The sequence below is a fragment of the Sparassis crispa genome (assembly GCF_003851025.1).
Source record: "Sparassis crispa DNA, contig_000002F, whole genome shotgun sequence".
Taxonomy (NCBI): domain Eukaryota; kingdom Fungi; phylum Basidiomycota; class Agaricomycetes; order Polyporales; family Sparassidaceae; genus Sparassis; species Sparassis crispa.
The window spans coordinates 1,774,253-1,787,677 of record NW_020939749.1 but is presented as its reverse complement, the minus strand read 5'-3'; the positions used below and the strand labels follow the sequence as shown (position 1 = coordinate 1,787,677).

Below are 13,425 nucleotides of genomic sequence, written 5' to 3'. Positions count from 1 at the left end.
AAGACAGAGAGAACTTCAGGGGCATACCTTGAGACAACACCAGGCAGGTCATCTACTAGTAGGCCTTTGTCTACAGTTAGAGGATGTCAAATCAACTTTATCAACATTTAGTGGACAGGCTCCTGATCATAACAGGGATCAGGGTACTGGTACATGCACCAGGTGATGCATATTGCAGGGAAGCAAAGCACAAAAAAACATGACCAAGCCTGACATATGGTCATACATGATGTCAGGTCTTCAACGTTCAACAGACCATTACAAAAAGACATGAACAAAGGGAACATGAGCGTGACAGGAGACAGATGAGAAGGGGTCGAGATGTCAAAGAGATGTTGAACTTCCAAGCATCAGTGTGGTTACCATCAAGAGTTGACTGAAAACTGTTCCGGCTTCAAACCGGGCAGAATCTCAAGTTGCATCAGGCTCTGTATGGGATAGCCTCAGGCTGATCAAACTTTGAGCCTTGTTGGACTCGGAGCTCAATTCCACCACTCATTCACCAGGCTGTGTTACAGGGGCCAGTCATGCCACCGTACATCCGGTTCATCATCGTCAGTGACTAGGCCTTCGCAAGGGCTTAAGTCAATCATGGGGGGTCCGACCTCGAGTCATGGCGATGACCAGAGGTCGGCCCAGTGGAGCTGTCTTATGAACACTTGGCTGCTGTCTGCGGACCAAGGTGTTACAATGGTCCCTGGCATGGGCCATGCGAACGGGCTCCGGCCCGAGTTGGAACATTCTCACAGTATGCAGCTGTGATGTCGAAGCCTCACCTAGAGGCTAGACCTTTGGATATCACGTGCTATGATGTCACTAATCTAGAATATGACGTCATGGTTCTCGACCTAGTCTAGGTACAGCCGACCCTAGACCTCGGTACGTGTAGTCGGCCCGGCCTCATGGCCACCTCATGATGCTTATTGACGACACACCTATACCTCATGGTGTGCACCTGACCTTGTACTGATAAGATGGACCAATGACGGCCATTGTATTATATCGTATGTACGAGTATATAAGTGGCATGTATTTGATAGGTTCCCCAATCTGAACCTACCCATTCATAGACCATATCTGGTGCATGTTGGCTTGAGGATGATCGCTTGAGTCTTGCACCGGTCCCCGACGGGGCCGGTTGGCATCGACGACTTGAGCCTCCTAAAGGCTGGTGTGTACTCGGGTCGCCCCTTGGGTTCCCTCGTAACAAAAGGTTCAGATTCCCCTTGCTTGCCTGACCTACTATGGTCTAAGGCACTCATTGCATCTGACAACACTTGATGACATTGACGATGACGATCTGTCGACCACGACTCTGATGATCGAAGACATTGACGATGGCTCCGACTCTGATGACCAAGATCTCTGACGATCCCCCAGTCCTGGATTGGACTTCGATGAACGACATTGACGATGACGGACACGACCACGAGCTGGATAGCTCACTGATAAGAATAGCAGAAGGATGGACGAGCAGTAGCAGGGACTACACTATGTGCTCTTACTCTTATGTCTTGATCACTACCACTGACAATTCACGATGAACGATGAACACCGACGATGCCGAACACCTACCCTCCAGGGGTGCACCCAGTTTGGTTGCCAGGTGCCGCTTGAGGTCACGCTTGTGACTGAGGCTGCCACTAGAGACAGACTGATCACTGATCCTCAGAGAGGGGTCTGTCTGAGAGACCAATAGGCCGAGGAGGCTGAGGTAATCACTCTCGCAACCAGCAAGACGGTGCACAGGGTATGATGCTTCGAGACAAGCAATGGGCTGTTTAGCCGATGACGAACGAATTCGCGAAGCTGGAAGGTGGGCAACTCCAGGAGTACTAAGCCCCACATCGTCGACAAAGGCTCTCGACGTTAAAGATACCTTATGACAAGAATGATCGAATGACAAGAAAGATGATCTCGACCGAACCCTCGATAATGGCTCTCAAGGCTGAACAAACCATCGCTCGAGTGGACATTCGCTATCCACTATAAACAAACAATAGATCTTAGCTGATGACACCTAGTGAGGCGAGTTGCCCAGGGTGCAGAAAGATTGACAACTCAAGTATCTTACGAGTTGATTGACAAGAATGGTTGTTGCCAAATGGCACGATCTCCGATGAAGGCCAAAGGCAATGATTCGCGCCAGAGGTTAGAATGACCAGCGTTATGAGCTCGAGGTCCCGATCGATGAATGCGGGAACTGGATACCCGAAGAATAAACCAGTTCGATTCTCTCGATGATGAACGGTGCCTGGGCTGGGGTACGTGCGATATCAGTGGTTGACACACCACATCCGAAAATGAATGTCAATCATGGCTCTCGACATTAAAGAAACCAACTTGAAGACCTTGATGCAATAACCAAAAGGTCTGATTGATGAACGACAGCTGAAGGGAGGCTCCAATGAATGCAGCACTGGAAGGATATAAAGGCGAAGGGCACCACGGAGTTAACTGGAGGCAACACGATGATGATGTCTGAGCCTAGGCCGAAGGCTCGATGGGGCGAACTTTCACACCTTTCAATGAACAACAAATTGAAGAAAGAAAGATTTGGAGGTTAACAGTATGCGACACTCCAACCCGATGACAATATGGATATTGGCTCTCCATATAAACCAATGAACATCGAACAATATCTTACTGGAAGATGAATCGTGAGAGATTAAGTTCCCCGAACCTGATGAAGAAAGGGCGCTGGCAACCCTTATAAACCAAGCCCCTGGGAAGGGCACGCTTTTCGAAACACGTGAGGGGTTGTTCCTCGTGAATAGATGGCACTGATAAACAAGTATGATCGAAATCGATGTAACTTGAATGGTCATTGCCAGATGGCATGACTTTGGACGGACACTGGTGATTCGTATAAACCAGCCTGACGGAAGCCTTCGACAAGGCGCTTTCCATGACATGCGAGGGGTAGTTCCCCATGGATAGAAAGGACACTGGGTCACGGCCGACCCTTGGATTTGATGTAGGCTGAGGCCTCATCACTTGGATGATTTAGAACAGCGATGAACGGCAATTTTGATGCCATGTGAGGGGTTGTTCCCCATGGATTAGGAATGACACACGAAACTGGAACACATGATGAATAGGGCATCCATGGAATATGGACAGAGGCAGTCGATTCTATTCGACGCTGATGCACGATAAGACCCGACGAGAAACAATGACGAAGTACATGCCTGGGCTAGGGTACGAACCTGGGCCGGAGTACGAACAATATTGAAATATCGAACGGAACCTTGAGCGGGAGCTGATGCTCTTCGCTCCTGATGAATTACTGGAATATCGACTTGGACGAATGAACACGAAATGAAAGCCAAATGGCAGGACCGTGGCATTCACAGAATGTGAAGGAAGATAGTCGCTTTCATGCGACATTGACCCAAGATAAGGCCATGGTCATCCCGATGATTAGAAACGTTGAAGGTCTCCTTTGGAGACAGTGACAGACACCAGTGCTCTGTAGAAACCGGTTGATACACAAATCAGCACTTGAAGAGTGCTTCCTCAGGAGTTTATGCTGGTGCAAATAGCCTGAGGGCCTGATAGTCTTATCGAATGACTTGACAAGAAACTTCGAAGAACCCCTTGTGTGGGTGATGCACACATATACCAGAAATGCGAAGGGCTACACCAAACGGCTAGTCACTGGGCCCATTCCGAGACTGTAGAACCCCACCCAAAGTGAACCGGAAGTTCCAACACACCATCATGCTTGTGTGTTCGAATGGATGAAGCTTTGGAGCTCCAGCTTTTACAGGACCACTATCCCAGAACCGCCAACAGTCTCAGATGAGAGTCTGACCATACCTTAAAAGGATGAGGCAAGGATGTTCAAGATGAGTCTTTACAGAAGAATCGTGGTAAATCAGGACCACGACGACACTGTCTGACTTCTCAAAAAGAAACACATGTCTGCAATGACTATAAACTAGAAGGATCTTGCTCAGATGTCAAAAGAGCACTGCAAGTCCGTAATGACCTTAAACTAGAAGACAGCCGAATGCTCCAGTTGTGAAGAATGGCTTTCAAGTCGAGGGCGACTTGAGCCTTGAGCGGGAGCTAATAGGCATAGTAAGCGAGGATGAATATCCGAGCTGGAGTAATTGGGCTTTAGGAGCCCGGGTGACAAGCGAGAGCGAGGAACCCTACCACAGGGCTCAATTTTTTCCCGCCCTCCCTCCTCATCAAAACGACTCTTACCTGCAGTCGCCTAGAATAATTGGGCTTTTGCCAATTTTGGTACCGGGGTATAGAGGAGGTGTAAGCCTGCTGAAGGCTTACGGACCTGTGAAGGTCCACCGACAAGCGAGGCGAATGGGCCAAGTGGCATAGAGCGCAGGGCTTAGTGAGCCAAGCTTCGAAAAGAAGTGACGAAGGAACTTCCATCACGAGTCCGAAGAGATACGTGAAGTAGCTCGAGGACGAGCGACCTGAAGGGAGCAACCGGCAAGAAGGTTGCGACTAAAAGGGAGGCGGAGTGCAGTGATGGCTCTGGCCTCTGGCTTTTTCTTTTTTTTCTTCACCGATTCCGCCTCTGATTTCAAGAATCATGCGAGGCTGCACTTCGATGATGAATGACGAAGACGTGGAATTTCTTTTCATTTTCCTCCATCTTTTCGACTCCGGACTTTTCCCCTGGATTTTGATTTTAGATTTTGACACTCAATCGAGGCGACTGAGCCTTGAGCGGGAGCTTATGTTACAATGGTCCCTGGCATGGGCCATGCGAATGGGCTCCGGCCCGAGTTGGAACATTCTCGCAGTACGCAGCTGCGATGTTGAAGCCTCACCTAGAGGCTAGACCTTTGGATATCACGTGCTATGATGTCACTAATCTAGAATATGACGTCATGGTTCTCGACCTAGTCTAGGTACAGCCGACCCTAGACCTCGGTACGTGTAGTCGGCCCGGCCTCATGGCCACCTCATGATGCTTATTGACGACACACCTATACCTCATGGTGTGCGCCTGACCTTGTACTGATAAGATGGACCAATGACGGCCATTGTATTACATCGTATGTACGAGTATATAAGTGGCATGTATTTGATAGGTTCCCCAATCTGAACCTACCCATTCATAGACCATATCTGGTGCGCGTTGGCTTGAGGATGATCGCTTGAGTCTTGCACCGGTCCCCGACGGGGCCGTTTGGCATCGACGACTTGAGCCTCCTAAAGGCTGGTGTGTACTCGGGTCGCCCCTTGGGTTCCCTCGTAACACAAAGTCGATTCGTCGCACAGATGTAGATGGTAAAACTGGTTGATGTGTAATCAGGACAAGATGGGGACTCCAGCTTGTCCTGTCGGTCTTATATACAAGTACAGGCGTCTGTCTACCTGTAATACTAGAACTACGATTGGTCCATCGGTATCAATACAAGGGCACAGGGTTCGTGTACCTGTCCCACAGTCATGAGAATGCTGAGTCAGTCATGACTCTGCGTGAGAGACAATCTGTCCATATGGAGATAAGGTCGTGCTGTAACGTCAAGGCAGCAGCGAGGTCGTCGTGCATCTAGCACATGTATCAGGGTCTGGGGCCATGCCCATGAGGTTCAGTATCTGTATCGTAAAGGTAAGGCAGAGGTGAGGCACACATGCCTTTGTCGTGTGTGTGATAGGAAGTGCGTCCAGGTCTGGATCTCGCACATGAGGTAAACATGCCTTGAGCACAAGGCGCATATCATCAGATGATCTTGTAGATCCGGTACAGCTCTAAGATAAGGGTTCTGGATAGATAAGCACGATAATCATGATGATGTCATGGTCACATGGCCAGTCTAGGCAATGTGACATCATTGTCACATGATCGTTCAGGGTGGAGGCGGAAGTCGTCCGCGCGTTCCACAGAGAAGAGCTTTGTAACAGCAGCTCCCGTTCAGGTCTTCAATTCCCTGGATTGAAGTCGTCAAGAAAGTCAGTAGGGAAATGGAATGGAGAAATTCCATGTATTGTTGTTCATCGTGTCATATCATCGCATCATTCTGGATAAATCAGAGGCGGAAAATGAAAAAATTGACCTGGGTATTAATCCTGCTTTGCAAACTTCATTTTGCTTGTCGCTCGCATCCCTCTAGCATTGCTCACTCCAAATGCAAGTCTTCTGTTTGTCTTCTTCTCATAAGCTATTCAGCTATGTTCATCATCTTTCATTAGTCTTGTTTCTTTTCGTTGTGCTTTCGCACAGTGAATGGTCAACTCGTGTTGCCCATTCTTCCCTACTACTACCCCGGCCTAAAAATCATGAGGGCGAAAGGTGTAGTGTCATCTTCAAAAATTCGCAGTATGGAAAGAGAATGCGGTGGAAGGGAGGGGGGGAAAAAATTTGCCCTTGTGGGAGGGTTCCTCATCCTCAATTACTCTTGTCGTTCCTCGGCTTTGCTCGTCACTCCTCGATTCCACTCATACCTCATCACCCAGGCACTCGGGCTCATTCCTTTGGCTCGGATATGCATCCTCGCCTACTATCCCCTATTAGCTCTCATTCACCAAAATCAAATTCCCTGGATTTGAAACCGATAAAAACAGATAACAAATTGTAAGAAGGTGGGCAGCAAGGGTCTTCCAGTTTCGAGTCGTTGCGGACAAGTATCGTCTTCTAGTTTGAAGTCATTGCGGACAAGTATCATCTTCTAGTTTTAAGTCATTGCGGACAAGTATCGTCTTCTAGTTTTAAGTCGTTATGGACAAATGTCGTGGCCTGCTGGTTATAGTCAATGCCAGCATGGTCAGTCATCTTCGTGATTAAAGGATGTCTTCGATGTTTCTAATTATCGGGATAATTGTGGCCTTATCTTGGGTTGATACTGCACTTCGTCGGTTATCTCCCTTCACATTCCGTGAATGCCATAATCCTGCCTTTCGGCTTTCATCAAGGTCGTTTGTCCTTCTGATAACCTTTCTGCACCCCGGGTATCTCGCCCTACTAGGTGTTCTCAGCAAAGGTTCAGATCAAATATCCAATGGTAAGCGATAGCTCCCATTCACGTTTCATGTCCGATTTCATGTCTTTATCATTAAAGTACCCGGCCTAGGTTTGAACTACCCCGGCCTAGCGTGATACTTCATCAAATATTTCATGTCGGGTCTTGTCGTGTGTTGGTGTTGAATGGAATCAACTACCTCCATCCATATTCCATGGATGCCCTATTCATTGCTGTGTCATATATCGAATTTCGTCTGTTTGTTAAGTTCATTCTTCCAGATGATGAGACAACAGTCTACATCAAATCCAAGGATCGGCCGTGACCCAGTATCCTTTCTATCCATGGGGAACTACCCCGCGCATGTCATCAAAAGTGCCATATCAAAGGCTGTCGTTCACAGTAGGTTTACCCATTGAGATCAGTCTGATCGTCAAGGGTCGCTAGACCTGTTTAGGCATCTAGCATCGGGTGTCATCATTGTGGTGGTCAACAAAGGACCGTCTGGGACTTCCAGACATCATCAAATGAGTCATGTCTGTCTGATCATGCTCGAGTCGTTATCGTGGTGGTCAACAAAGGACCATTAGGGGTTTCCTAATATCAGGTGTCATTATCGGGGATTGGAGTGTCGTGTACTGTTAACTCCAAGTCGTTCTTTAGTGATGTGATCTTTTTTTTTAAGTTCAATCATCAGGATAATCGTCGCCTCGTCGAACCTTCGGCCTAGGTTCAGTATGGATCATTGGTTTATATGGAGAGCCAGGATCCGTCTTCTGTCAGAACCTTTTGCTATGTCATCCAAGGTTCATCCAGGTTCAGTTTCTTTATCATCGAGAGCTGTGATCGACAGGGAATGATTGAAGTGTCAAATCGTGTTACCTTCAATCAATTCAATGGTCATCAACTCATAATGGCATTGAGTTGTCAATCTTTCTGCACCCAACAAAGTATAAAAAAACTATCATACAATAGCCTGAAAATACATCTTTTACTAATAGTAGGACATCTCTATGTACCCCTGGCACCATGGGACAACCAGTAATACTGGGATATAAATATCAATGCCCTAGTACTATAGGACATCCCATATGATAATTGTGCCATTGGACCAGCCTTTGCCCTGCCTTTACCCTGGGTAATCCCATATAATGCCCTGGGACATGTATTGGTACTATGGTCTGTCTGACACCTGAGAGGCTCTTAGCCACTACACAATATAGATTATGTTGAAGCTAAGAGCTAGGTCAGAAGGGTACCCTGAAGTGCCCCAGGTAACTCGCCATGCAGGGTGTTCTCAGCCAAGATCTATCGTTTATTTATAGTGGAGAGCGAGTATCCACTTGCTCAGTCCGAGCTCCCATTCAGAGATCACAATCATCAAATGGTCATCAGATCGGACTCGATAAGAGTCTACAGTTTATACGGGTTGCCATTCCCGGGATCAACAATCATCAAGTGTTCTTCAGATCAGACCCAATTAAGAGTCTACGGTTTATATGGGTTGCCGTTGACGGGATCAACAATCATCGAGTGTTCTTCAGATCGGACTCAATTAAGAGTCTACGGTTTATACGGGTTGCCGTTCCCGGGATCAATCTGCACCGTGGGTATCTCGCCGCACTCGGTGTTATCAGCCATGATCATTAAGTGTGCGACTTAAGTCCTTCGTCAAAGGCTGCGCACCATCCTTGGCCCATCACGGTCCATAGAATTGGTACTAATTCTATGGCGGCCAAACCTTTCCGATTCGCAGTCACATGCAGCTCGTACATGTCTTTGATTATTACACATGTCGTAGCTTTCCTCGCATGAGGGGATTCGACCCCTGAGAGTCACCCAATGAAGGGTAAACTCTTGAGAGTTCATTTTAGACAAGGTGCCAATCAATTGTCTTTCGAAAATCTGGTCTCACCTAGGAATGACCAGACAAGGGTCATCATCGTTGTTCCAATGTGGGATGTCAAGAGAATGGAGTGTCAATCGCGGTATCTCCATCTCTGTCGTCACAGGTGTCCTAATGTTAATGGACAAAGTCAAAGTTATCAAGTGCAAGGTATCTGTCGCCTTGTTTGGTCAAGAGAGCTGTCCGCTCCAGCCCATTCAGTCATGTTTGTGAACTGGACTCCCATTTACCCTGACATTGTCATAAACTGGACAGCCAGCGGACGTCGGCCCATCGGTCTGTGTAAGGAGCTGTCAGCGATCGGCTCATGGCGATGAAGGGAATGCTGGAGCGATGGGCCCACCGCCATAGGAGTATTTCTGAGCGATCGGCCCACCACCATGATGCAACTATTATACAGGCATGGGCCCACCGCCGTGGTGATAGTTCTGAGCGATGGGCCCACCGCCATAGGTGTATTTTTGAGCGATCGGCCCACTGCCACGGGGCTATTATACAGCCATCGGCCCACCACCATAGGTAGTGTTCTGAGCAATCGGCCCACCGCCACGGGGCTATTACACAGCCATTGGCCCACCGCCATAGGTAGTGTTCTGAGCGATGGGCCCACCGCCATAGGTAGTGTTCTGAGCGATCGGCCCACCACCATAGGTAGTGTTCTGAGCGATGGGCCCACCACCATAGGTAGTGTTCTGAGCGATCGGCCCACCACCATAGGTAGTGTTCTGAGCGATGGGCCCACCGCCATAGGTAGTGTTCTGAGCGATGGGCCCACCGCCATAGGTAGTGTTCTGAGCGATTGGCCCACCACCACGGTGCTATTATACAGCCATCGGCCCACCGCCATAGGTAGTGTTCTGAGCGATAGGCCGACCTCCATAGGTAGTGTTCTGAGCGATGGGCCCACCGCCATAGGTAGTGTTCTGAGCGATTGGCCCACCACCACGGGGCTATTATACAGCCATCGGCCCACCGCCATAGGTATATTTCTGAGCCCATAAGCATGGGTCGCCTGAAATATCTGACTAGCCCGGGCATAGCTGAGTTATTTGCCTTGCCCTAGGTTGTCAACTGGGCTCGTATTGTGTCCGTGTCGTCTTGGTGAAGCATGGGTGGTTGAAGGAACATACCGGATGATTCATCAGGGAGTAGCATAGGTGGATGTATGAAACATGGAGATTGGTCGGGGGGAAGCATGGGCGGATGTATGAAACGTGGAGATTGGTCAGGGGGAAGCATGGGTGGATGCCACACCTGGTTGCCCGAGCCAAGAAGTAGACCATACGAAGTGAACGGATTGTACCCGAAGTCAACCGAAGAGCACGAAGTAGACGAGGATGCGGACGTGTGCAAATCAGCATACGAGCCGAAGGACACCACAGAAGAAGGGGGCTCCGACGCCGAGTCATTGCTCATGCGGCACCTCTTGCTCAGACCTATCGGCCCACCGCCATAGGTGTAGTTCTCAGCGATCAGTCAACTGCCATGGGCATATTTTTCAGTGATTGATCCACCACCTAACAGGGCAATGATGGAGCTACCGCCGGCCAATAATTTTCACGTAATCCACCGATCATTCCCTCCAATTCTGGTTAGCTCACTATCAGCTCTCCTTGCAGTATCACACTCTCTCCCACTGTGGGAAGGGTTGGCGAACTGTGGCGAATATCCTTCGCCATCTGAACATGGAGTTCAGAATGACTTCGCCAAACTCTTCCAATTGGCATCGGCGTTTCGAGACATGCATCAGATACAATTTGGGATGTGCCCTTCTGGGTAGAGTATGTGGAGACGAATGGCGGTCCTTTCCACCGTGAGTAGGGTTGGCGAACTGTGGTGGATATCACTCGCCATCTGAACATGCAGTCCAGAATGACTTCGCCAAACTCTCCCATGTGGCATTGGCTTTCGAGCCATGCATCAGATACCATTGGGGATGTGCCCTCCTGAGGAGAGTATGTGGCTACTATGTTTCGCCTTACCACACCAGGTACATTGCCCAGGTAAAAAGACATGACAACCTTATATTCGACACACTACAGCATGAACGGACGCCTGGCATTGGGCGATTACATTCCTAACTCACGCAGCTGCCGCGTCGCCTCCTGCAGCTCTTCCAGCACCACATCCAGGTTCTGATCTGTCCTCTCGTGCAACCAACTAGTGAGGTTCGTGATGCGAACATGCAGCTGTTCAAGCTGCACCAGTGTAGACTCGGAGACGGTGTACACCTTCTCCTACGTTCTCGAGGTTCAGCAAGACTGTAAGGTGCTGGAACGTACCACTCACCCAGGGATCACCAAGTTTGTACCACCAGGCCTCTATAGGGCTCCCCGCCGGCCCAACCTGATGATCCCATTTCCACCAGTAGTCGGGTGAATCCTCGAGTAGGTTCTTAGGACGAGGAACGAGGGTGGTGGGGTGTGGAATCGCCTTGACGTCAATGCTGATGGGGCGCAGAACTTCACGATTGAAAGTGCAGACGGTGAGGACACTGGCGATAACTCCGCCATGGTCAATATGGTCAGCATGACCCGCCAACGCGAGGTCGCCACAGATACCCCTGACGGCGAACTGCACAGGACTCAGCAGGGTCAGGCGATATCAGCAAGAAAGGCGTACCATCTCCCGGCGCAAGCCTTCCTCCCAACGGACCTTGGTGAAGTGATCTGGGTCAGGCTCCAGTGCCAGAACAGCTTCTTGGATCCTCCAAGTGTAGACTTCCAACTGCAACCTCCCTCTGGAGAACAGGCAGGGGCGCGCATCTGATGTTGAAGACTGGGCAGACATGACGGTGAGTGGATGAGCCGAGGTTGATATCTGATCGACCTTATCTGATGTCTGATGTCATGCGATTGGAGAGCACATGCCGAGATGAAGCCCTCAGGCGAGGATGGAGGTCACTTCACCAAATGTGATATTGGTGAGTAGGAATTACATATATGACGATCACTACATCGATATAGCAAACATGAATATGCGTACACCCCAGTGAACCCTGACTCAAAGCACATTTTCATCGCCCGCCCTTTCGTCCTCAATGTCCAGGGCGAGGATGTGGCTGAAGGCGTCAGTGGCGTGGCTGGCGAAGGTCCGCCACATACTCACTTGCCTGGCGGCATAGCAAACATGACCCCACCAGGAAGGATCCGTCACCTCGAGCCAGTGAGCCCATCGTTCCGCATTCCGCTTGAAGGTGGCTATGGTCCAGGCCATTTCCGAGTGGACCAAGACACGCTCCTCCCTCCATCTCTCATATCGAGCTCTGGCACGCAGCCAATTCACTCTATAGACTGGAGGGTAAATTAGCAGGAGGCCTAGAGATTGATCGGACAATTACGAACACTCGTCCATCCATTCTGATGAACCTCGATCTCCAGCGACATCCATGGTCCAGAACCAAGCCAGGTTGACGTTCCTGAGCCCGGAGGTGCTAGCCTCGATGACGGCAGTCTTCACGTGCAGGTCCTTCTTATCCAAAGGGCGATAGAGGGCCAAGTCTTCATCGGTGGCGCCCAAGTGCATAATGGCGCGTCGGTTGGCGGAATAGAGCCTGGCGCAGGCCAAGACGGTCTGATCGGCAGCATGAACCTCTGCCTGTGCACGGGTCATGGTTCCGACGCTGTTGGCTGGACGAACCCTCTTGCGGTAGAGGTAAGACTTCAGTCCAAGCGCCATGCGAAGCTCGTGGAGGATGTCATTCATCAGGCCTTTGCGCAACTCCAACTCTTGGGCCGCCAGGGTCTGGAGCCTGTTGGTGACGGCGGCCACGAATCCGATCTGCGAAGGTAAATTCAAGGAAGCTTGCTCGGGTGGAATCGCATCCTCGCCATACTCAGCGTCCTCCGGGTGTATTTGAAAAGGATTCTCATCCAAGGAATCCCAGAGCGCACCATCGTCACGATCTTCCATGGTGGGAACATCCTCCAACCTTCCCATGAACTTCTCAGAGCAACGTTGGAATGTGAGAATGCTGACTTCGAGGCGCTGACGGCGCTCAAGAGTCTTGAGGTCCTCCGCCACGCTCGGATTTTGACCCGCCTTGCGGATATCATTCGCAAGCTTAAGCCTGAAGGCTGTCAGAGCTGTATTTTTGTAAAGACGAGGCAAACTCACTGTGCTTCTTGAATTTTGAGGCCAGTCGACAACCATCCGGCGGTGCCCTTCTCCAAGCCCTTGGCGGACTCCTCGCCCGCCAGTCTGAGTTGGGTGAGGTCTTTACCCGGGGCTTGCATTCACGTCAACTACATGCCACACGACGATGGAAGGATACTTACCCTTCCTGAGCTGGACATTGAAGGTGTCCATAATCTTCGGATCATTTTGGCGAGCCTCCATAGCGTCGTCGTACTCCTTCTGCCATGCCTCAAGGACCTCCTCATCTGTGGATGCAGATAAAGCTTCAAAGGACTCCTTGCTTCTTGGGAAGCCCAGGAGCACGTGTTTCCACTTTGTCATCAAGGTTGGCACTGTAGGCAGCATAAGGCAGGTGGCAAATAGGGAAGGAGGAACCAGGCTCACCCATGCGAGTCGTCTTCTTCCAGTTAGAGTCATTCATGTGATCGTCAAGGACTTCTT

At 49.9% G+C, this 13,425-nt stretch overlaps 3 protein-coding genes across 3 annotated transcripts; all 3 read right to left on the bottom strand.

The window, feature by feature from the left end:
* Positions 1 to 9,404: 9,404 nt before the first annotated feature.
* SCP_0306040 (hypothetical protein) lies at positions 9,405 to 9,760 on the bottom strand (the record flags this gene model as incomplete). The annotated part of the gene is made up of 2 exons (XM_027755996.1): positions 9,405 to 9,665; positions 9,722 to 9,760. 2 exons carry the CDS (start codon positions 9,758 to 9,760, stop codon positions 9,405 to 9,407), a joined length of 300 nt encoding a protein of 99 aa, XP_027611797.1.
* A 146-nt stretch (positions 9,761 to 9,906) lies between these two features.
* SCP_0306030 (hypothetical protein) lies at positions 9,907 to 10,263 on the bottom strand (the record flags this gene model as incomplete). Its single annotated transcript, XM_027755995.1, has 1 exon — positions 9,907 to 10,263. The coding sequence occupies one exon, from the start codon at positions 10,261 to 10,263 to the stop codon at positions 9,907 to 9,909; it is 357 nt and encodes a 118-aa protein (XP_027611796.1).
* A 653-nt stretch (positions 10,264 to 10,916) lies between these two features.
* SCP_0306020 (hypothetical protein) lies at positions 10,917 to 13,405 on the bottom strand (the record flags this gene model as incomplete). Its single annotated transcript, XM_027755994.1, has 8 exons — positions 10,917 to 11,084; positions 11,137 to 11,421; positions 11,470 to 11,625; positions 11,956 to 12,140; positions 12,192 to 12,916; positions 12,964 to 13,075; positions 13,125 to 13,316; positions 13,369 to 13,405. 8 exons carry the CDS (start codon positions 13,403 to 13,405, stop codon positions 10,917 to 10,919), a joined length of 1,860 nt encoding a protein of 619 aa, XP_027611795.1.
* Positions 13,406 to 13,425: the final 20 nt, after the last annotated feature.